Genomic DNA, 23,512 nt, shown 5'->3' with positions numbered 1-23,512 from the left:
GCGGGGCGCCTGGGGGCTGGGGGGGGATCCTGGAGGGTTGAAGCTGGAGGGGGGCCGGTGCCTGGTGTGTAGGGTGGGAGCTGCTCGGTGCCGGGAATAACCTTGCTGCTTGGGGACGGGCAAGGTGGGGCCGGGCAAATGGCTTCTCCGCCGGGGGTGCGGAGAAACCGTGCGTTAAATTGAGCCCTGCTGAGCGGGGGTGGTCGGGGGGACGTGGAGGGGGCAGAGAAACCGTGGTGGGAATGGGAGATGTTAAAAGGATGTGAATCCTATTAGTCAATAAAACGCTCTGTCTGAGGCAAGCTTTCGCATCAGCGCTCTGTATCATACATGTGCTTAACGTGCTTCTCAATTAGCTTAATGTTAGTGTGTTGGAGCTCCTAGGTTTTTGAATCCGTGGGGACCGTGCAGTTGTTTCTGGCAACTGTTCAACGCCGTGTGAGCACAAGGAGGAATAATATCTCTTGGCTGCAGAAATTCCCCCTTGGAAAAAGGGAAATCAAACAAAAAAATGTATTCCTTAAGGAACCGCGTCCCAAAATGGGTGCTAAGGGCTGGTGGGATGTAAGAAGAGGTGGGGAGGAGAGCCGTGGTGTTTGACCCAGTATCTTGCTTTGAGATGCACTGCCCGTTGCTGTTTGGAATGGGATTGCACCTGTTCAACCCGGCATTCTGCCTGAAAAATGCATCTCTCATATGTCAGAAGTGTGTGGCTTAACAATAGCAATAATCTATCCTTTTCCAGAGTATTGCTGAAGTATTCCGATGTTTTATTTGTATGGAGAAATTGCGTGATGCACGACTGTGTCCTCATTGCTCCAAGCTGTGCTGTTTCAGTTGTATTCGGGTGAGTTTGCTTATTATGGCTTACTTTTGCAAACATTTGAGCTTAGAAAATACTGTGATCTTACAAACACATTCTGCCTTCTTCCTTGCTTCTTTTTGTGGGGTTCTGAGGATTCCTTTTTCCTGCTCTCTAGTTTTCCTTTCAAAATCTCTTACAACACTGAGGAAAAACTAGGCAAGCTGTGCTTTGCATTCAGTAGTGCTAATTATAGGGACTGTCTGGAAGAGTTGCTCTTAAGAAACAGGTACCCAATGACCCTTTCTTCAACGTATTTTGAAAGTCAGTGACGTCTGTATGGAAGACAGAGTTGGGACAGGAATCAAACAGTGACTGCATCTGTCAATATGGAACATCCAGTGGGCTGAAGCAGCACCCGAAGCACCTGAATGCATTTATTATGGTGACATTACTAACGTGTGATGCTTCAGTTCTGAGTCCAGGCATCGTGCTGTGCTAACGTAGTGCGAGAGGGTTCAGCTGGGGTTCTCAGACCTCGACCAGTACTTCAGGAATCACAACAGGCAGTCATCGTTCTCTCTGAAAGCTCTGCCAAGAGCTGTCGGTGGAGGATTCGTGCAGCACGTTAAGGATGTTAGGTGGCGTGCTGTTGCTGGGTGGTGAGAGATTCTTCATGAGAATCTTTAAATGTAGCAGTGAGCTGCCAAAGGATGAGCCTCTCAGCTGCTGATCCTTTACATCTGTAAGCTGTAGTGGCCTGATGTAAAGTTCTTCCCGCAGCTCCTTGTCTTTGCGTAGAACTTTCTGGAAGAGAATTAGTCAAAGGCTCCTTGCGGATTTGAACTGCAGGTGTATAACTTGTGTATAAATAGCTCAAGAAGAAGTAATAAGTTATCTCAAAGACTTCAGAGTCAGAAAAATATCCATGCTGTGTCTTTTGCTTTCTTTTCTTGCAATATGCTCATTAGTCTGTAGCTATGGAAATCTGCACCAGATACGTGGTTTCTAAGGGAATATTGGGTACCTCAAAATTCCGTTTTTAGTTTTAACTGGAGTGGTTTTGACAACTAAAGAACGGTGGTGGTGGTGTTACTAAGATACAAATAGCTGCTTCTTCGGTAACTAAGTGGTTGAACAGTTAAATTGCAAATCTCTAAAAATGGAAAAATGCAGGAAGGCTAAATAAAAGCTGTATTACTGCATAAAAGGTAACAAAGGGGAGTAGCTCCTAAATAACAATAGAATGTACTTGTTAGCAGTTCTTTTCTGGTGCTTTCTTTCAATTATTTTTTTTTTCCCTTCATAGCGTTGGCTGACTGAACAAAGAGCTCAGTGCCCTCATTGTAGGTAAGGTATTTTTAATACAAGGAATAAATTATCAGGAATTGGGTGCGCCAGCCAGTTAGTTATGAGGGGTCTTTTTTCAATGCAGTTTGCATAAATTGTTTAAGTGTGGTTTTTGAGACCTGCTGGCTGTAGCAATAAAAATTTACCTGATATATTACTTATTCTAATGTATGGTGCAGTTGTGTGATAAGCTAAGCAAGATTTCATTCTTACCCTGTTACTTTACAGTCTTCCATTGCCATATAGTAAGAGTAACTAGGTGGTGTTCCCCTTAGAACTTTTAATGTTCATCTTGCAAGAATAAGAGACCAGAAATTCCAGTGTTCGGCCTGAAACATATTTTTATTTTATACCTGTAATTTGTGAGACTTACCTTTTGTGTTGCAAATCCTCGGAGAGGTACCTCCTCAGTGTGTGCAGGTTTTGTTTTTGTTTTCAGTGCAACGCAACCCACCCCTGCCCCATGGCACACCTTAGTGCTTCTGGTGCCTGAGTACCTAGCAATTCTCGTTCTTGATAAACTGAAGTATGGGAGGTGGGGTGTGTTTTGCCCCAAGGAAGGGGAAGTAGGATGTATTTGCCTCTAAGGGAGGGGAGGTATTTATAAAAACAACCAACCGTTTCTGAAAAACTTCATATTCAACTTTTAAAGTATTTTATCATTCGTTCTAAGTGCCTGTAAGGAGGTAAGTATGTCTGCGTTTTACAAGGGGGATAGTTGAAGCACTCCTCTAGGGATGGCTGAATAATGGGAGGGATTGAAGAAGCATGAGAAATGAAATGATTTGCCCAGTGTTATCCAGGAGTCTATTACCAAATCTTAACGTAGTTCTTGATTTCCTCATGTAGCTGTTCTATACGTAGTTATGGGGTGGTTTGGTTTTCTTCCCCCAATATGAACAAATCAACTTAAAATGTTACATTTCTAATTTATTTTTTTTTTTCCTCTGAAATAAATAGTATAGCTTCAGCATTTTGCCCATGGCTTTTCCAGTACTGTAGAATTGATGAACTGGTTTAATTTCGATGCTGCTCTTTTAGTTCCTGGAGCTGAATTCTCACTGTAACTCTTGCAATGCTTCTTGCAGAGCCCCGTTGCAGCTACGAGAGCTTGTAAACTGTCGTTGGGCAGAAGAGGTCACACAACAGCTTGACACACTTCAACTGTGTAATCTGACAAAGCATGAGGAAAATGAAAAAGACAAGTAAATGGAGCATTCTTCACATGAAGGGTTTTGCATTTCACTTTACATGAGTGGACTTTTAATTTCAGCTCATTTTAAAGTCAGGGGAACAAACATATTTTTTCTTACTTAAAAACTGAATTGTGCTGTTGCTTAACAGACAAAGCAGTGCTGTTTCTAATTGTCTAAAAGTTGGAGTTCATTTCTTTCATAATTAATAGCAATGAGAAGGGTTCCTAACTTTATTTGTCTAGAAAACTACTTTTGTGTTTAAGATTTATACTTGTATAAAAACATATATAAATATTAAATATATATATAATAGTCCGGAGATTTGGAGGAAAGAAATGTGAGGAGAATCACTGAAAAATGGATAGGGACTAATTACGTGTTCCATACCTCCTCCTTGCCCAAGTTCCTGAAACTTAGTGGAGGAGGAAGGGAGAGGCATGTGTTGGAGGTTTGCCTGGTCTGTGCTTGGCTTGCTGATTGATGCTATTCCTGAAATTTTAAGAAATGACAGAGATCAGTTTGAAAAAGCTTATAAACCATTGTTCCGTGGTTACTTTATGTTGCATATGATTGAAATTTTAATAATGTGAAGGATTAACTTCTAGAATTCAGAGCTTGATTCAGTGATGATAACCTCTGCCTGCTGAGTATAAATCAGATTTTATTAATGTACTTTCTCTTTATGAAATACTTCCTGAGAGAACACTAAAAACAACATCTATTTTATGGAAGATTTTCGCCAACTATTCTTGTTGCAAAACTACGCTGATGATTTATGCTCTACTGGAGTTCTGTGTTTCACTCTGAGTGTCTGGGTAGCAAAACAAAAGAAAATATTAAACTGAGTTTGCAGAAAATTAACAGGTGTTTGCTGCTGCTTACATGTTTATTTTTTATTTGAGGTGTGAAAATCATCATGAAAAGCTTAGTGTATTCTGCTGGACCTGTAAGAAGTGTATCTGCCATCAGTGTGCGCTTTGGGGAGGAATGGTAAGAAGAAGCTTACTTAGATGTTGCACATGGTATGTTATAGTAAGAGACTGCCAGCGTTGTGTGTGCCTGCAGTTTGAAGAAACAGAAAAGCTATGAAACTGGCAGTATGGCATTGAATTACTGTGCAAAAACTATAGTTATGTATGCATTTATAATTATTAAAAAGATTGGTTTTGCAAAGAAGTACCTTCTGTTTCTGATAATAGAAGTAAGTTTTAATTTTTGCTGAAAAATCAAAATTACCTTCTGTGTTACTAAATTCATGATGGACATGTCTTGGACAAACCATAGATGGTGGTGAAAAATTTTACGGGCAAAGGAAGTCTTTCTCAGATAACCTGTAATTTAAATGTTCTGGGCTATGATCTGTAATATATGCAAAGGTTCATTGGTAGCACGATTCACCACACTTTATTATCCCTTCAGTTGAATATCTCAAGGGGAAACTGCTGTCATGCATTGGAATATAAGTGATCGAATGTTGCTTAAACAGTGTGCTGCCTTTGTTTGGGGAGGGTGTTTTAATAATAATAGTAATAACTCTTCTATCTTTGATTTGTTAATATCATACAATAAATAAATCAGGTTATTTTTGGAGGACCATTGAGACTCCAAATAATTCTTGACAGGAAGCTTTGTTGTTGTGAAAGTCAAATTCATGACTTCTTATGAAGGGAAGTGAAAGACAGACTTCCTACATGCAATCTGCTTTGGAACCTTTCCAAAATGAGTGATACACCAGGAGGCTTTCTTCCCCTCTCTTTCAGTAATTTAATAGGACTGGAATAAAATTAAAATGGCATGTTCTATTTCCCCCATTCCCTGCCATTTATTTATTTATCTATTTATTTATTTTTTTACAGCATGGAGGACATACTTTTAAGCCACTGGCAGAAATATACGAACAACATGTCACAAAAGTAAACGAAGAAGTGGCAAAGCTTAGGAGAAGACTCATGGAACTGATCAGTTTAGTGCAAGAAGTGGTAAGAAATTGATTCAAGATAACATTAAGTTTTCCAGCAGTATGCCGTTGTCAAAGGATAACCATGAAGCAGGAAATGGAAGTAGTGTACCATTTCATATATTCGTGGATGTTTTCAGTACCTGTGTGCTCTTGTACTCTGAACGTAATCAGGTGATCCCACAGGCAGACACTTCCACTTTTTAGTTACTTTCTTTTTATAAACTGGGGAAGGACAAACATGCTCCCTGTTGTTTTTGTTGCTGCCAGACGGAAAAAGATATGAGTTAGCTAGCAGGCAATTTTTGATGTATGCTATTTAAAAGCTAGACTTGTGCAGTTCTTTGAAAGTTAAATGTTTACAAATATACAAAGAGTGCAGACTGCTGTGCTAAGCAAGTACAAAAATGCTTTGTTTGAGTACAGCTTATTTTCCTTTCTTTGGGAGAAAAAAATACAAGTATATTTGAGCCTGCAGTATGCTCACTAGTTAGAGACCTGAAGTTTATGTACCCCACTTTTTCTTCCACATAGTGATAAGTGTGCTAGAAATCCAAACACCTGACATGTTCAGCCATGGCAGTTTCAGTGGCAATTCCAACAAAGCAGTGCAGTTCTCTGCATTCTAGGAAGGACCCACTGAAAGCTGTGACATCTACTTTATTTTCACAAGGACCACACAGTAAGTAAATGTGATTTTGTAAATCAAATTATTATTTTTTCCAAAAAAGTAACTTTGCTAAGCTGCTCAAGTTACAGAAGAGAAACAGGTACTTGTATTCACAGATATTGGTATAAACGCTTCCTATAGGATAAATCTCTGTAATGGGAAAATATTGCTGGTTCGTTGTTAACCTTTGGTCACCCACCAGAGGGCACACTTAAATATTCAATAAAAGTCAAAGGATATTCACAACATAATAATGAAGTACTTAGATTGGCAACAGGAATAGTCTATAGTACAGCTCATCTAAAAACACATTCCTATTTTCTTATTCATGCAAATTAAACATGCAAATTTCACTCCAGTAAGATCAAGATTTTTGGTTTTCCTCCTAGAAAAATAGGGATGGAGGGGGCTCTAAACAGCCTTTTTGTATAACTCTGGGGTCTGGAAGAGTGGAGTTGATGTGCAAATGAGTGAAATGTGCTAAAGTGTGACGACTTCCTTTTTGTGCATGTTTTTTTCTGAACCCTCTTTTAGGAGAGGAATGTGGAGGCTGTGCGCAGTGCGAAGGATGAACGAGTTCGGGAAATAAGAAATGCGGTAGAGATGATGATTGCCCGGTTAGACACTCAGCTGAAGAATAAGCTTATAACACTAATGGGTGAGTATTTGCCTGATGTATTACTAATGGGAACAATAGATTCATAATGTATAGATCTATTGAGAAACTTTCTTACCCAGGAGTATGACTCCTTACACATTTTATGGTGTTAAGCAAGGAAACTGCTGACAGAAAACTCCCTACAGCAAATCTCTTATTTAATGTTGTAGTTAATCTGTTGCAGCAATAAGTTGGTAAACATACCCTGGTTTTGTTCTGTTCTAAAATTTTTCATGCTTGCAAAATGTCTTTAGCTTTGATAATGCTTGCTTTTATTCTTACAGTTCATTTCCATTTAAAAATAAAACATAATCAATGTGCTTTAGCTGTATTTTAGGATCCTCTTCAAAATGACAGTTCTTTAAAATGCTTGCTTTAAGTTAAATCCAGGATTTGTACGTATTCTGTGCCTAAATTGAATATAGTAACAAGTTGCAAGGTTTATTTTAAGGTGTAGTGATTGAAGATCAGTCTTAAAACCTTGGCAGAATGTTTTAGTTATTTTTATCTACAGATTAACATTTTGTGTGTGTGTAACACCTTTTTTTCTAAGGACTAGCAGCCACTCTTCAGACACCGAATATATCATGGTGACAAAGTAGGTTCCCACAATAGGAAAACAGACAAATGTGGCATTTATTCTTTCTTGTCAAGGTTTTCATGACAGTTGAAATCTACAAACACGTTTAAACATTGTTTGTTCATTTTTTTATGAAGAAAACACTTACTATTGAAGTCCAGAGAAACAGTGGACTTTAAGAGAAAAGTGTCAGCTAATATAAAACGTATTTCTGAAGGAGTGTAAATCTAGTGAAGTCAAACCTGCCTTTTTTTTTTTTGTCTGAAGAAGCGTTCCAAAACAACAAACCTATAATTTCTGGGACACAAAAATGTTTCATTACTGTCCTAACCTCAAGTGAGTTCATCACTACAGCTCTAATTAAAAACGTAGGCTTGCTTTTAAAATGCTTTCTCAATCAACCTTGGTATATTTAGAAATTCTTTACCTTATTAGGTTTTGGGGCTGCTTCCAGACAAGGGTGGGAAAAAAAACCCCTAAATTTCTGAAAATCTAGCGACTGTGTCATCTCGTCTTTAACCAGGTCTTCCTTTCTTTAAACAGGTCAAAAGACATCTCTTACCCAAGAAACTGAACTTCTGGAATCCCTCCTTCAAGAAGTAGAACATCAGGTGATTATGAAAAAAAGCTGAAATGTGTTGCATAGATAATTTCTCAGTTGACCTTTTTTTCCTATTTTTAAACTATTAATTGATGGCTAGAGCTGTATCTTCATGGTATCTTTTCATTACAGTGGCCTTAGGTTGCACATTTTCTTTTTAAAAACAAGTGTGCCTTCTAGAAATAATGAAATGTGTTATCTTCTGTTGTTTGAAAAGCTACTACAGGGATTACTGACAATTACAAAATCCACAATTATGCATTTGTTTAAGGTGTAACAGCATTTAGGCCATGTGGGTAGGTTCTGTTAGCTTTGACTCTGCCAACAGCATATGAATCGTGGTGGCTATAAATGGAGAATAAAGAAAAATCTGTTTCTCTCTCCAACATGACCTTGTATCACTCTTTTCACCTTGCTTCTAGCTACACAAGTTCAGCTTTTGTAAATGAAATACTCAAGTTCTGCAGAGCCTGATTGTACTGTTCCTGAACAATTTGTACCTGCTCTGAGATGAGAAAGTGGAAGGGTCTCTTTCCTTCGAGTATTACCACATCCAGTAATTGTCTTTCAGGAGGGTTTGATGTTTTGTTTTGGGGATGGTAGGGAAAGTTTCTTTGTGAATTATGCCCCTTGTCCTGTATTCATTCTCCGTTCTCCTGCCATGTTTTTGATTGAGTAAGAATGCTAAGCTGGCTTTGTAACCTGATCAGCAATTCCTGTGTTCTCCTTGCACTTGATTTAATTATTTCATACCTATGATGGAACATTGTGGTTGAGGAATTGATGACACCAGGAGGATGAGTACTCCTGCATCAGCATGTTTTTGCCTATTTGTTGGGAGCCCTCTGTTTATAGCTTGTTCAAAAATTAGTTATGTTGCAACCCGAATGAAGACCTTGTAAATCTTTGAGAAACTGTGTATGCACATCTGCAGATCAGCTTCTCTTTTGTGGAAAAAGCATTCAAATTATAACAAGTTGACACTAATGAAATACAACCTCTTCTCCCTCCAAAACAGGAGGAAAAGCTTACTAGCTAAAGAGCCATGAGAAGATGCAGGTATCTGGCAACGGTTACTGCTAGTTTAAATTCATTATATATGTTTTTGTTAAAAGGGGCTTTGAATTTCACTTTTCTGTGTGTGTGGAAGTAATAGGATTATTTGAAGAACTCACGGCAAAAATGTGGCTCTTTTTAAATGCGCATATCAGTCTCACTTAAGCCTGGCAGAAAGTTTGAACTGTAAATCTAAGATGTATTCTTCTAGAATTTAAAGCATAAATAAGAAGCAGAGTAATTTGCTTCCTTTAGCAAATAGGTTTAGAAGATTCAGTAGTGGCTATTCAGGGAACATGCAAGATTAGCTTTGTTGAGATTTTGAAAACGTTTTCATTATTAGACTGGTCCTGTAGGCCACCTTGAATGAAGTGGATTGAAATGCTTTTTTATTTTTTGCCATCTCTTTAAGATAATAAAGGCTTCATCTTGTTCAAATGTGGTTGGGAAAAGAAGTACAGTGCTTGGCAGTAAGACAGTAAAGAATAATTGAAACACAGAAACTGTCTAATGTCACAGGAGCTTGTCTTGCTGTGTCGTGATATATTGAGCAAATTATTGTAATGTCTAATTAAGCTTCTTTTCCAGATTGATTTACTCTGCTATTGTTGTATAAGCACAGTAATGTGTGCGACTTGGTATTAATCAGACATTTTTATACATACTCTTTTAATCTAAGTGAAATACGTACTAATTGTTTTAATTTTCACTGTAGATCTTGACAGTCTTCAATATTCAGGAGTTCCCAAATGGGTTGTGCAGGCCTGGTAGTGAGACAGAATTAAAATACCATTTTAACAACTTAAGAGAAACACATGACTATAGTAGCTGACAGTTTCAAGGGAAATAAACAAAGCAACAACAAAATACCCTTGAAGCATCATTGTAGATTGCATGGTGGGAAACTTTTGTGAAGCTGTTGCAGACGTGAAGTTCATGTGTTTAAAAACAAGCAATCAAAATCTGTTTTGTCTTAATGATGTAAGGATTTTTTTTCCTGTTTTCCCCTGTATAGTTACGATCATGCAGCAAGAGTGAGTTGATATCCAAAAGTTCAGAGATCCTGATGATGTTCCAGCAGGTTCATCGGAAACCTATGGCCTCGTTTGTCACTACTCCTGTTCCTCCAGACTTCACAAGGTAAGCGTTTTTTCCTCTCTGTTGTAGCTTGAACTTGAAAGCTGTCTTATAACTGTTTGTTTTGCTTGTTAAAGAAGTATTTAGAAAAGAATATCCCTTTCCCATTTTATTGTGTAAAGGATTCCCAAATTGCTGAAGATTGTCCCATGAGACAGATCTCTTTTTATATGGAAGAGGATGTTCTAGTGGCTCTGGGAGGTAGATGTATGTTGATGTGAGTGAGCCTTCTATAAAACTAGGACAGGACACTACCACTGTATTTTAACGTGTGGATTTGAACGAGTGGGTGATAAGAGACTGATGGGCAGGTCGCTAGAGAGATTCCTAGATACCCACCTCTAGTGAAGAGGTGTCTTGCTTCTCTGCCTTGTAAGCTGTGGCAGCAATAGTGGGGTTCTGTCATTTTCTCAGTGTTAAACCTGTTATCTCTGACTGAGCTGGGTTCTGGGTTTATATGCCCAAAATGTCAAGCTGTTTAATTTCTTTTAGTAGCGTATGCCTCAAGAAGGCTTTTCTGTTCCAACAGGGCTTATTTCATAAGTCTGTGGTCTCAACTGAGGAGTCCGAACAGTGGGTTCCAGCTGACTAGACTTTTTTTCTTTGACACTTAGCTTACCGATTTGTCCTTTTTCTCTTATTATTGGGGTCGTTCAGCATATAATTGCAAGGCTCTCATGAGATGCCTCTGCAGGTCACCTTAATTCAGAATATATAGCTAAAATCACTTCCTAACACAATTCTTCTTTGTAAAAAGAGTGCTGTTAATGCTGGATTCTGAAGAAGTCTGTGGGTTTAGGATAGCTGTCTGCAAATTGTCTCCATAAAATTGCGAGCATGAGAGACCTTAAAAGAACCCCTCAAATCCACTTGTGTTCTTTAGCAAATACCAGTTTAGCTTGCTTTTAAATGAAATCTCAAAGCTATTGTCTTGAAGTGTATTCTGAAAAAAATGAAGTACCATCTGAGGAGAGTTTAAAGCTGAATATTCATTTTCCAGTGGCAGTAAGGTATGTACGGCTCTGAAACATGAACCATTTAAGCTTTGTATTTCTGGCCATGCAGTAGGTTCATCCTTCTAGAGCTATCAGGGAATTTTATGTTAAAAATTCACTCTTATTAACAGATTACTAGGCATAACAGGTAAAAGGGTAAATCCTCTTAACTATCTTTAAATACTTTCAGCTGCTTTTTCTTTGTAACATAAAATACTTGATTTGATGTGCAGTATCACATGGAGAGGTGCAGGGGAGAATGGCTTATGAACGGATTCTTCAAAAGTGCTGAAATAACCCAGCGTAGTCCTGGTGAATCTCAGTGGTGCTAGTGACCTAAATCATATGAAATGCTTCTGAAAATTCCAGAAGTTGGACTTTTTAATGTCATGTTATTCATCATGTTCTAATGTATTTTTTCCTCTCAGTGAATTGGTCCCAGCCTATGACTCAACTACCTTTGTACTGGAAAACTTCAGGTAAGATTGTATCTTAAGAAATTTCTGTGACTATCAGGAAGCTGCTTCTGCTAACATGTAGTATTCTTTAAAACACTGAATAATCTTTACTGAATATTGTTAGATATGAACTAAGCTGTATGAATTTAGTCAAAATCTCGTTATTTACCAGGTGAATAGCAATTAACCGTAGCTAAACAGATAGATAAAAGGTTTTTCATGATAAAGACAAACTACTTAGTTTTCTTTTTTCAAAATATTGAATAACTTTGCAAGGAATACATATTCTTAAGGGCACTGCACATTTTGCATGGGCCTCATGCAGGCACACTCTGTGCAGCATGAAGGATGGCTCTACAGTGTTAAGAGTGCAAGTGTATGTGCAGCTTACTATTTCATGGAGGGTTTTGCTTTGTCCCTATAGCAAATGTTTTTTCTCCTTTCTCAATAGTACGTTGCGTCAGCGAGCAGATCCTGTTTACAGTCCACCTCTTCAAGTGTCAGGACTTTGTTGGAGGTTAAAAGTTTACCCAGTGAGTTACATTTTCAACTAAAATTGTTATCCAGCCTAAAACTCTTAGGCAGTGTGCTTTTGCTTCTCCTGTAGGGAAATATCAGATAGTTTCTTCTTCAAGAGAGGAGATATTGTATATAAAGAGCTGTATGGAAAAAAACTTAAGGCTGCAGAGTTTTAATCATCAGCCATTGAAGTGTTCCCTCTCTGCTTCCAGATATCCATCATGAACATTCTTGTTAAAGTTAATCTGGTTAATGTAAAAGCAATTAGAATGTGTCATATGCCATAGGAACTATAATAGTTGGTTTTACTCTTCTTGTCTTTGAGTGTTTCTTGTAGATATTTCTTAGTTCGAATTAAAAGAACAACAAAAAACAAGCTGAAGTCTAGATTAATTTACAGATTCGTGTTTATGAACAATACTTACTTGTGAAGCTGGGAGGAGGACAGAGTATTAGTCGAAGGGGAATCTGTTTTTCTGTGTGCACTGTTCTCAAATGCTGATGTTAAAATGTACGTATTGTACTGTCGTCCGTTCAGCGGGTTGAGTGTTCAGACTTGTGAAGCAATCTTTGTCAGTGTTGGAGCGTTAACCTGTAAGGTGTAATCTATTTTACTCCACTGTTCTGGTCAGTGCTTCCAGGAAGTTCTGACTGCAGAAATGTTTGGAGAAATATCTCCGTAAGTTTGATGGTGGAGTACAAGTTGGTGTTTTTTTTTTATCAGTCATTTGAGTGGCATCTTCAGAGAACTGTTAAGGTCACGTAGGTACAGAACTGTATTCTAGCAGTGCAGAGGTGGACTCCTGTGTAAGTTTTCAGAGCACTGTAAATTCAGGATTGACTACGTAAGGTGTGCTGTCAAAAGACATTAAAATTAATTTTCAAGTGGTAAGTTGAAATATTTCTTCAACCTAGAGGATTGAAGTTGAACCATTCTTCATCCTTGATTGAGGTGAGTGTGATGGAAATTTTGCCATAATTTTTCTTGATTTCTGGTGATTCTAATATGGTTCCTCTGTTAACTGACCTAACTTCTCATGTTGCATGTTTTTTTTTTTTTTTTTTTAAAGAAAAAAGTACTATTCTCTCATTTCAAAAAGGAAGTGGCTTTGAAATACAGTTTTACGTGAAGCATTTCAGAACTAATGTTTAACTTGAGCTGTTTTCATGTTGAGGGCTTGAGGGAAAACAAGATATCTACTAAACTGATGAGCTTTTTTTACTGCTTTTTCAATGCTACGTTAATATATTTTTTTTTTTTTTTTGGTATGTTGACAAATATTTGTCTATTCAGTCTGCCACTTATTTGAACTCGTAAAATATTAATAAAGTAACTAAAGCTCTGTTTGGAGTTTTATCAGTGATACAAATACTGGAGTGTGTATGCACTTCTAGATGCAAGCTCTATGTTGATTCAGATTGCAGGGTGAGCTCTTGGTCACAGAAGGAAAAAAAAGCAGAACTGTAGCATACAGAGTAGCCTACTGCTGAAAATATGAATGAAGCTGTTTTCTGAAACTGTTTTCTGAGCCTTGAAGAGTGGGGAGTGTACAGGTGAGGTTTGTTTGGCTTTAGCTTTTTTTTAACCAATTTATCTTCTCCTAATTTTCTATTTTTCAAGGATGGAAATGGAGTGGTACGGGGCTACTACCTGTCTGTGTTCTTGGAGCTGTCAGCTGGACTGCCAGAGACTTCCAAGTAAGCATACCAGCAGTAAGAACAGCCCTGTTGTGGTTGGGTGTATTTTTTGTTGGTTGGGTTGGTTTGTGTTTTTTGTTTGTTTCTTCTTCTGTTGGCAGAGCATCTGGAGAGGTTGGAAAAGAATGACCTGAAGTCCTGTAGTGTTGCTAGGGACTGATGCAGTCAGTGTTGACAGTGAGATTCATGTTGTCTGAGCTTTGAATCGTGCCTGAAGATAGTATTTTCAAGATGCTACTCAGTGCCTTACTTAAGATAGAAAACAAGCTGGCTAAGCAACAGAGGGGAGTATGTGTCTCCTGGTATTTAGTCACAGACTTAGAGTTGGTCTGACGGACTGCTCCCTTCTACTACCTTCCTTCCCCAGTAGTGTTTATGTAAATTTTCAATAACATTTTACAACTGAGTCACCTTTTCAGCTGGACGTGCCAACTTCCCAGGAAGTACAGTTCTCTTAAACTTGACACATTCAGCTATTCTGATGTCTCTTTGCTTTGGTATTATTAATCTGTGATCTTCCTCTGTGCAGGTACGAGTACCGTGTAGAAATGGTTCACCAGTCCACCAATGATCCCACTAAAAACATAATTAGAGAGTTTGCTTCTGATTTTGAAGTTGGAGAATGCTGGGGTTACAACAGATTCTTTCGTCTAGACTTGCTAGCTAATGAAGGCTATCTGAACAGACAGAATGACACTGTGATCCTAAGGTATGAACGACAACTTAGTGTAGTTTTTTCTGCTATTATTTCATAAAGTATCATACTTCTGTAGTAGGAAACGATTAAGTAGTTGAATTTAAAATAACTGTGACATGTTTTGTCATGAATAGATTTCACTGTCATTAGCAAACTTGTTCCTTTAAAGCTTAAGGGAGTTGAGAAAAGTTCAAATATTCATTTGAGAAGTAGCTGTCCTTGACTTTAATATGCCTTGGTTGGAGATCTGTAGGTAACTCAGAAGAAAAAGGTATATTCTTTCCCTTGGAGTGTAGTGAGCATGGGAGAACTTTGGGCATGAAGGAAGCCTGTAATGTAAGGCAACTAATGCTGCCAATAGAAACAGCAATGTTGTGACAAATATAGAAGCTTTGCCTACTTCAGATGCATCTGCAAAGTCCTACTCTTGCTACTGTTAAATGCTTTGTATAATGTTAATTCTGATTGTTTGGCTTGTGAAGATAGCTACCTCTTCTGTAACTGCTTCAGCTACAAAATGCATCCTGTTACCAGTCAGTGCATTCAGGATACTGAGTATAGAAGTACATGTTGTGATGAAATACACCGAACAGACTAGATTCCAGCTTGCCTGATGGACTTATGCATGGCTTTTCAGACTTGGAAGAGTTTCAGTTTTCTGACAAATGTTGTTTTGAAGGTTTCAGGTGCGCTCACCAACCTTTTTCCAAAAGTGTCGGGATCAACACTGGTATATTGCTCAGTTGGAAGCAGCTCAGACAAGTTATATCCAACAAATAAATAATCTCAAAGAAGTAAGTGGGATATTTATTGCTGTAAAATCACCTTTTATTGACCATCAGTGAACTGGTTTAGGTTACAAAGTTCACATTGGATGATTTTGTGTACTTGGGTAGCTATTGGTGCTTTGATATTGTCATTATTAAAATATGATATATGCAAGTCAACAAAATAACTTGATGATGCTGCTCCATTGTAGTCTTCTATGTGCACTTTTGTGTATTCTTCTATTATTTAAGAGGCTTGCGATTGAACTTTCCCGGACTCAGAAATCACGAGGCATTTCACCTCCAGACACCCATCTTAGTCCCCAGAACGATGATAGTCCAGAAACAAGATCAAAGAAGTCTGGACAAAGCACTGAAGTACTACTTGAGAATGTTGCTGCGCCAGGATTAGCACGAGACAGCAAGGAGGAGGATGAAGAGAAGATCCAGCATGAAGACTTTAATGTAGGAATTGTCTCTCTTCTGCCTGCTTTTCTGTGTAGCTTTTTATGCTAGGATAGCAGTAGAAACGTAAGTGAACTTCTGAGTTGTAAATTAGATTTATAAGTGTCTGTGTGGAAATAGGAGATAACAAACTTGAGAGGTAGTAAGAGATGACAGGTGTTCTGGAACAGAGCTACATGATCCTACCACAAGAAGGTTTCCCAGCTGCAGCTGAAAAATCCAACTTTCCTGTTTGTTACCAGCTTTTAGTTTTGCTTTCAAAACCCTCTTAATTTTTCTATGATTGTGTGACACCTCTGTGGAGATAGGATTTCTCTTTGTGTGTTTTGGTAAATGCATTAAGGTGTGAGTGAAATGTTCCTTTTTGTTCTGTTATTTCTAGCATGAACTCTCTGATGGTGATTTGGATGTAGATCTTGCTGGAGAAGATGAGGTGAACCACCTCGACGGTAGCAGCTCTTCAGCTAGTTCGACTGCAACTAGTAACACTGAAGAAAATGATATTGATGAAGAAACTATGTGAGTAACTTAAAGTGCCTCTGGGATCATCACTGTGTCTCCCAGTGGTAATCATCCTGTTCTAGTGGAAACTGACTCATTTGATATATTGCTGTTACGGTGTATGTGGGAGTCAGTGCAACCTGAGGGATGTTTCCTGTACTGGAAACAACATGAACTGGTACAGTTAATCTTACACATTGAATTTTCAGACAGCTAGTTCTTTTCTTTCTGGTCTCCTTTCTATTTTTTGTAACATTTTCTACCTCTGACTCTGTAAAAGTTCTTTCCCAGAACGCCAAGAAACCTGTTTCTATACTGATCAACACTAATGAGATAGAGGCTTGGTATTAGAACGTGGTGTGCATGGAGGTAGGAGAGTGATGATAAGGACAGGTAGTTAACTAAAACTAGAGAATTTAAATTTCTTAGCTGATGTGATGCCAAATCCTAAAATCTTCATTAAAACACGAAAACGTGTTGTAACACATACTGATACAGATGTTTGCAGGATGAGATTTTACAATCTAGATGTCTGTGACACTTTTACTTATTTAATTTGTGTGGCTGGGGATGCAGAAGATACTATTTACAGTGCTTCGTGTTTTTCTCAGTGGTATGTGCCATAACGTTTAAATGGGGCTGCCAGAAGATAATAATTAATTGCATTCTCCCTTTTCCACCCCAATCATCACCTGAGGTCTGGAGAAAATGACGTGGAATACAGTAATAATATGGAGTTGGAAGAAGGAGATCTCATGGAGGATGCAGCAGCTGCTGCTACTCCTGGAGCGTCAGGTATGAAAAACAGCCTTCAGAATTCCCATTTATGCAAAACGCTGCTGGGTTTCTTCCCCTGCTCTTCTTGGAAGCAACACCAAGCTGTGTGTTCTGCGGGCATTTCTATTTTTGGAAATGCTGCATCATGTAGTTTGTACTGATTATTGCAGTGTGGCAGAAACGTCTCATTGGTTCAGTTAAAAAAAAAAAAAAAAAAAAAGGCGGGGGGAATCTTTAGAATGTGCTCATTTAAAAACGGTGCGTAAGTTAGAAGGGAGATCTCTGTGCCTCTTTGAAAACCCTTCCATTTCAATCAAAATTAGATTGCCAAGCAATTTCTAACTAATGTCTCTGTGGCCTCTGAACATGTGATACATTCACCTGGATTTTAGTGCTCTGTAAAACCTAAACTACATGGAATGAATGAAGTGAAAAATCTTTACAAGTCAAGCAGAAATATATTTTAATTGTGATAATTATTTAATTATTTCTGTTCTTTAATTGTAATAATGGAAAGGTGAGCCATAGGTTAACAAGATCCTGAGATGTCGAATATATACGTATTTATGGCAGAGATGACCACAGATCAGGGGTGGCATTCACCAGAAGTGGAATTTATGCTGCAGTGGCTAATGGGGAGAGGGAATAAGCTATAAAGTTTATGTGCATGCCTTCAGAATAATCTTTGTATTGATTTGTTAATTAACATTTTCAATCTATTAAGAGGTATACATAAAATAGATGAAATGAAATACTTTTTGTCCATAACTCTTTCTTAGGTACCAGCCATGGCTACACCAGTGCAAGTGGAAGACCTTCAAGGCGGGGAGGAGGTGTCCTAGGCTCAACAGCCAGTAGCAGTTTACTAGATATTGATCCCTTGATTTTAATCCACTTGTTGGATCTAAAAGACAGAAATGGTATGGAAAACCTCTGGGGCCTTCAGCCACGTCCACCTGCCTCTCTTCTACAGAACAGAGGTAACTGCACGTCACGTCTCAAATAATCTAATTGCAACCTGGAAATATCTGAGAATGCAGTTCCAGAGTTAGAAGCAGGTTTGAGGAGTGGGTGAAGAATAATGACAGGCAGTTCTCACTGATAGCTAGACTTTCACATCCTCCTCTGTGCTCATCAGTATGCTGTATCTTACTGCCTGCTCTGACGTTTTCTTTGTCTTAATGGTTGACCTCAGCTTGAGAATGCCAGATGACTCAACTGAAAACAGCAGTGTCTATCGAGGAGGGTCTTCGCGTCTGTTCTTGGGGGATGGGACTGAAGTGGCTGGCTGGTTTGTGTAGCAACATAGCAGTGATGCAGTTCGTGCAGTTTCTTTGAAAGCTGCTGTGGGAGATGAATGAAAGGCCCTTTTGTAGAAGAGGTTAGCATTGAAAGTCAAAATAACACAAAACAGCTATCTGCTCAGAAAGCAGTTACACCTCTTGCTTCACACAATTTGTACATTTGATGGTTTAGAGTACCAGGAGCGCAGTGTGTACTAACAAGAAAAGAAATCCAGGAATTTACTTCTATATGAAAAAAAGGCACTTGGAACTAGAAAGATGTATGTAGCAGCAAAGCTGGAAACACAAGCAGAGGGCAAAGGAATGTTGGCTAGAAAACACTAAAAACCAACAGCTCAGAAAGAGCCCACGTAAGCACTTAGGGAAGAAAAATGGATCAGAATGTCAGGAGGAAGTAATGTGATGCTATTTAAATAATTGAAGATTATGATAAGAGTGCTTTCAGTTTGTGTGGGACCCTTCATCTGAAAACAGCAATTAAGTTCATGTGCAGCAAAAGCAAGATACCTGGCAGCTCTGGCACCTGTGGTTATTACTGATGGTAATCCATCTCTCCAAAAATGGAGGTCAATTCCACTAGTACGAAAGAGGAGGCAGCGTGTGGGCTGTGTGTCTGAGCTCTGCTTTGCCTGGAAAAGGCCTAGACAAAAGGACCTTAAGAGGAGGCACTGCGTTTTGGGCTGTAGTACTTGAGCAAGATTAAGCTCTGCTGCTGTATTGAGTGGGTTCTTGGTCTTAAGCTCCTGGTTACACAGCTGAAATTACCTGCTCTGCTGAGGTACCCTTAAGGTTTGACTGTTCCCAGAGCTTATTCAAGTCATCCAAATAGGAGAAAGCTGCTGTTACGTGTAGAGTTTGCTGAACTTCACCTCCTAAAATGAAGGTTTCCAAGAGCCACTTGGCTTTGCAGTGCAAGGTGCAGTGCTCTGAACCAGCTGAATTTGCAATGAAATATCTATAGACTGTAGCACTCAGACATTAAAGTTGATCTAATTCCAGCTAAGCAGCACACAGGCATACTCAGGTGTTAGCTCTTTGACCTGATGTTGTCATGTTAGGTACCGAGGGGAATTCCTTCCCTAGTTTCAGATTTGAGTTCTGTGTGTTAGCATGAAATGGTGGTGGTTTGAGAATCTTATACAGGTATTTAACGCATTTTATAAAAACATTTAACAAATCTGATGTTTTAACTAGCAACCAGACTTGCTTGTCTGGCAATACAGGGTTGTCGTCAGAATTCATGTCATAGTATCGGGGTCTTCATTCCTCCATAGAACAAGTTCTGGGCCCTTCTGCTATGGCAGGGAGAGAACAGCAATCTGCTGTCCCAGTAGTGATGCAGTGCTAGCATCCTAAATACTGTGGTGCTATAGTGTACAGAAGGAAGTGTTTGTATCCATTGTTTTATAGTAGTGCAGAATGTAGAATCCTTGTAGCTGTTAAAAAAAAAAAAAATAGATACCTGTTTTTATTTGAGAACTGTTTTACTTACCTGTTGTGTTCTTTAACTTTTCCCCTTGGTGAAGCATCATCGTATTCTCTAAAAGATCGAGATCAGCGGAGACACCAGGCGATGTGGCGTGTGCCGCCTGACCTGAAGATGCTGAAGAGACTTAAAACTCAGATGGCTGAAGTACGAAGCAAGATGTCTGATGTGAAGAACCAGCTATCAGAAGTAAGAAGCAGCAATGCTGGCTCATGCGATGGGCAGCCCAACTTCTTCTCCATTGAGCAAGGTGCTTTAGCTGCCTGTGGAACAGACAGCTGCAGCAAGCTGCAAGAAATAGGAATGGAACTACTGACCAAGTCTTCAGTTACCAGTTGTTACATAAGGAATTGTAAGTGCTCAGAGAAGGGAGGGATGTAAATGTCACTTGGATAGGTGGTTTATGTATCCAGGCACCTGGAAATAGACCTTTTTGTAGTTATTCATACTCAAGAATACATAAATTTAAAATCTAAAATTTTTAGTCCCGAATGAGTAGTACACCTACAGTGAGAAAGTTCTGAAGTTTAATGCAGTATTGAACTAATTCTAGCTGAAGGTCGTTTCTTGGTGAATGCTGCTCTAGATCATCTATGAATTGATGTTTCGTGATGCTTGTGGAGAGACTTTGCCTTTTGAAAGGTGACCTCTTTCAAAGAGGTGCCTGTGTCTGTCTCTTCAGGTACTGTCACTGAATCCTGGTAGGTGTCACTGGTGTAAGCCAGTGTGGAATTTTTCAAGTACCAGCACAAAGACTGTGCAAGTTGCTGATGACCTTAATAAAGGCACAGATGGTTCAGTCTTCTCTCACTTCCCTGTTGCCTGGGACAGATGATTTTCCAGCATTCTGAGTTTTGATTCAAGTTACTGCTCGTCTTTTTGGAGCCAAGGCGAGTAAGAAATCTATTACAAATGTCTGAGTGGACTGAAGAGCTGATATAATAGTCCTGTTCTTCTCTGTTCCTTTCAACACTGACCTGCAAAAAAGGGCTTTGGCAGCTCCAGCCAAGTTCTACCCTGCATTTCATCACTTCCACAGAGCAGAAAATTTCTTCTCTGGTGCTCATTGAGGATAGAATTGCATCTTAGTTAGGAGCCTTAAATTGCACCATTAGTAAGCCACAGAAGAATCAAGCCACACCTTTGGAAATGCTAGCATTTGTGTGTTGTGTGGCTTTTAGTGCTACCTCTTTCCTTAGCAAATGCTTCACCTTTCAAAGACTGTTAAGGCAGGAGGAAGTCCCTTCACTATGCAGCAGAACTAGAAGAATGGGCATACATTGTTCTGTAAAACTGGAGCAATCTTCTGACTTGCATTGAAGCTTAAATTCTTCACTTCTATGGGATGTGGTGACAGTAAAACTTAGTGTTTTGCTGTTCCAGTTGCCACTCCATTCCTATACCTAGATGAGTTTCTGTACCATGAATCACACTGACTCACGGTCAGGGAACAGGGAATTTGGGAAGTTACGGATGGTGCGAGTCCCATAACCTGACACCAGTCTAGCATTTGAGGTCGTCAGTGACCTTGGGCTTTAAACGTAAGAGCTGAGAGATGGTTTTGGCTGTCCGTATCCTTTACACTTCCATGCTGGAGTACGATGGCTGAAGCCATCTGAGTGATCGCTTCCTGAAGGATCTCTCACTGGAAGGCAAGCAGGCATTTCTGGTGTATGCTCGGCCTTATCCCTAGTTACTTCAGCTTTGTTCTAGACCACGTCTTTGACAGGAAGGGCGTGGAAGGAGTCGTGTGCGGGTTAGGGAGTTGAACTCGATTTGTCTCATTGCTTGTTAACCACTTAAAACAAGCAGGAATGCAGAATACTGTAGCAGTTTGATTGAATCTTTGTCACATCTTAAACTGTGTTCGCAGCTGCGAGTAAGAAAAGTAACTCCCCCAAGCCTATTCGCTCTGGAGCAGCAGGGAGTCTGTCTTTACGAAGAGCTATGGACTGCGGGGAAAGCAACCTTCGGCTAAAGGGAGACATTCAAACTTCTGAGGGTAAGCAGTCATCTGAACTTGTGTGGTGCATTGCATCTTAGCATGTGTTGTGCAAAAGCTTTTCAAAAAGTCCCTTTGATTGGCAACCGAAGTTTGCCTGAGACTTGGCTGGATCTGTTCTCAAATCCTTTAAATGTTACTGTACCTGTGTAGACCCTAGATAAGTGGTCAGCTGTGGAACAGTGCCACACAGCTGACTTGTCGATGGAGCATAGATGTATGTGTTAGATATTGCTTCTGGTCCCTCTGAAGACATTTTCAGGGGTTACCTTTACAGCGAAAATCATAGATGACAAAATACTGAACAAGCTTAAATTGTGATTTGACTTAAAGGGAATTCAAGAAAAATCCCAATGTGTGTGACTGGAAGAATTGTAGAGTGTTGCTGCTCCTGGGTTTTATGCTGCGTTTCCGTGATTGAAATGAAATACAGTTAAGCATCCAGTTAAAACAAAAGTGGATGTGCTTTGAGCTTCTCTCCCTCTTTTCTCAGGTGGCCTAGGGAGTTCAAAGTCAAGCAGTCGGCACCACTGTCCCAGGCCCCTGGCCAGCAGTAATGCTGCTGAGGCTCTGCCTAAGGCAGAGGAAAGACCTTGTGAAGTTTCAGATTCTGATGTGGGAGTTTCTGGCTTAAATGGCTTAACTGCTGTAGAGAAGACCAGAAAAGCTGGTGCTCTCATTGCTCTAGGGTAAGGACTTTTTTTTTTCCCCTCCCTTTCCTTGTCTCTTTCTTTCTTCCTTTTTCTGATCTAGAAAAAATGCCAATCCACTATCCCAAGTGCTTGGAACATGGAAGTGAAATTACTTTGAAGTTTACTTGGTTGCTGCTGTTCCCTATGGAGATCAGTTTTTTGTTTTATAACTAGAGTATAGGTCATCTTTTCTTTCTTAATTGTCCGCTAAGGTAGTCTGCTACTTTCATTTGAAAGGCTTTTTTCCCACAAGTCGTTCCAAAATATCATCTAACTGAGGGTTGCTACTTTGGGTTTCCTCATTTAAGAGAACACTCTTCACTGGGACTCTGTTTTTCAGTAGTTTCATAATAGTTCAGTAACACATCTCAGAGGGTTAAGTGCATTTTCTAAAAGTACTAAAGATTACAATTATTTTGAAAATACAAACTTTGGGGTTTAGGTTTTCAGATTTTAAATACTTCTAAATTAGTTAAAGCTGGAAGTTTAAGTGGAAATGACTTGAAACAAGGAGTAAAACTAGATGATGCACTAAAAGGAGCTGTTTCCGTAGCTGGATTAAAGCTGAATTTCTAATGTATGTTTCTGTGTTTCTCCTAAATTCTTTGCCAAGGTCAAACTCTAAAGGATATCGCACTGAGGGAACACAGTCAGGTAGTCTGGAAAACAACGCTGAAACTGGTGAACTGCAGGGCGTGCTTTCTGAAGGCGCTTCAGCGGGGCCAGAAGAAGGTAAATTGGATGTTGTACAGGGCAAATGCAGCGTTGTCCCTCGTCCAGTCTGTGGTTGTTCATTTCTGTAATGGAAATAGCTTGAAGGGAAGAAAAAATCACCTGTGTCTGTGGGTGTTGAACTTCACTATAACGTTTGGCAGCTGTTGTATAAATCTAAATGAGGAAGGAACATCTCCGTGCTACTGCTCTCTGTGGAGTAATAGTGATGTTATGGTACAACAGGAACGTGGAGAGCTAGCAGATGAGGTTGCAAGGTGCCACCTATGTCTCTGGACTACTGCTTGTTTTTTTTTCTACCTCTTGATATGCCTCTGGGTCTTTTGCTTTGCTGTTTGTTTTTGTGGCCATGTAGATAATTTCTTATCTAATTAAACTAATAGTGAGTGACCTTGACTGTTAAGTTAAGCTT

The 23,512-nt window shown here is 39.3% G+C and overlaps 1 protein-coding gene across 2 annotated transcripts in view; it reads left to right on the top strand.

Annotated features, from left to right (window-relative positions):
* TRIM37 (tripartite motif containing 37) overlaps window positions 1-23,512 on the top strand; it is a 30,099-nt gene that overhangs the window by 190 nt on the left and 6,397 nt on the right. For both annotated transcript variants that reach the window (XM_084493425.1, XM_084493426.1), the window contains exons 2-22: window positions 746-847; window positions 2,112-2,152; window positions 3,241-3,357; window positions 4,251-4,338; window positions 5,205-5,327; window positions 6,510-6,633; window positions 7,757-7,824; window positions 9,886-10,010; window positions 11,431-11,481; window positions 11,912-11,993; window positions 13,601-13,677; window positions 14,207-14,386; window positions 15,054-15,168; window positions 15,394-15,606; window positions 15,989-16,125; window positions 16,805-16,902; window positions 17,664-17,864; window positions 19,715-20,026; window positions 21,548-21,676; window positions 22,170-22,365; window positions 22,982-23,100. In XM_084493425.1, the coding sequence (XP_084349551.1) occupies window positions 746-847; window positions 2,112-2,152; window positions 3,241-3,357; window positions 4,251-4,338; window positions 5,205-5,327; window positions 6,510-6,633; window positions 7,757-7,824; window positions 9,886-10,010; window positions 11,431-11,481; window positions 11,912-11,993; window positions 13,601-13,677; window positions 14,207-14,386; window positions 15,054-15,168; window positions 15,394-15,606; window positions 15,989-16,125; window positions 16,805-16,902; window positions 17,664-17,864; window positions 19,715-20,026; window positions 21,548-21,676; window positions 22,170-22,365; window positions 22,982-23,100 (2,698 nt within the window). The remainder of the gene's footprint in view (window positions 1-745; window positions 848-2,111; window positions 2,153-3,240; window positions 3,358-4,250; window positions 4,339-5,204; window positions 5,328-6,509; window positions 6,634-7,756; window positions 7,825-9,885; window positions 10,011-11,430; window positions 11,482-11,911; window positions 11,994-13,600; window positions 13,678-14,206; window positions 14,387-15,053; window positions 15,169-15,393; window positions 15,607-15,988; window positions 16,126-16,804; window positions 16,903-17,663; window positions 17,865-19,714; window positions 20,027-21,547; window positions 21,677-22,169; window positions 22,366-22,981; window positions 23,101-23,512) is intronic.

This window comes from Aythya ferina, assembly GCF_964211825.1.
Source record: "Aythya ferina genome assembly, chromosome: 19".
NCBI lineage: Eukaryota > Metazoa > Chordata > Aves > Anseriformes > Anatidae > Aythya > Aythya ferina.
The sequence above is the reverse complement of the archived record's forward strand: the minus strand, read 5'-3'. Positions and strand labels throughout refer to the sequence as shown.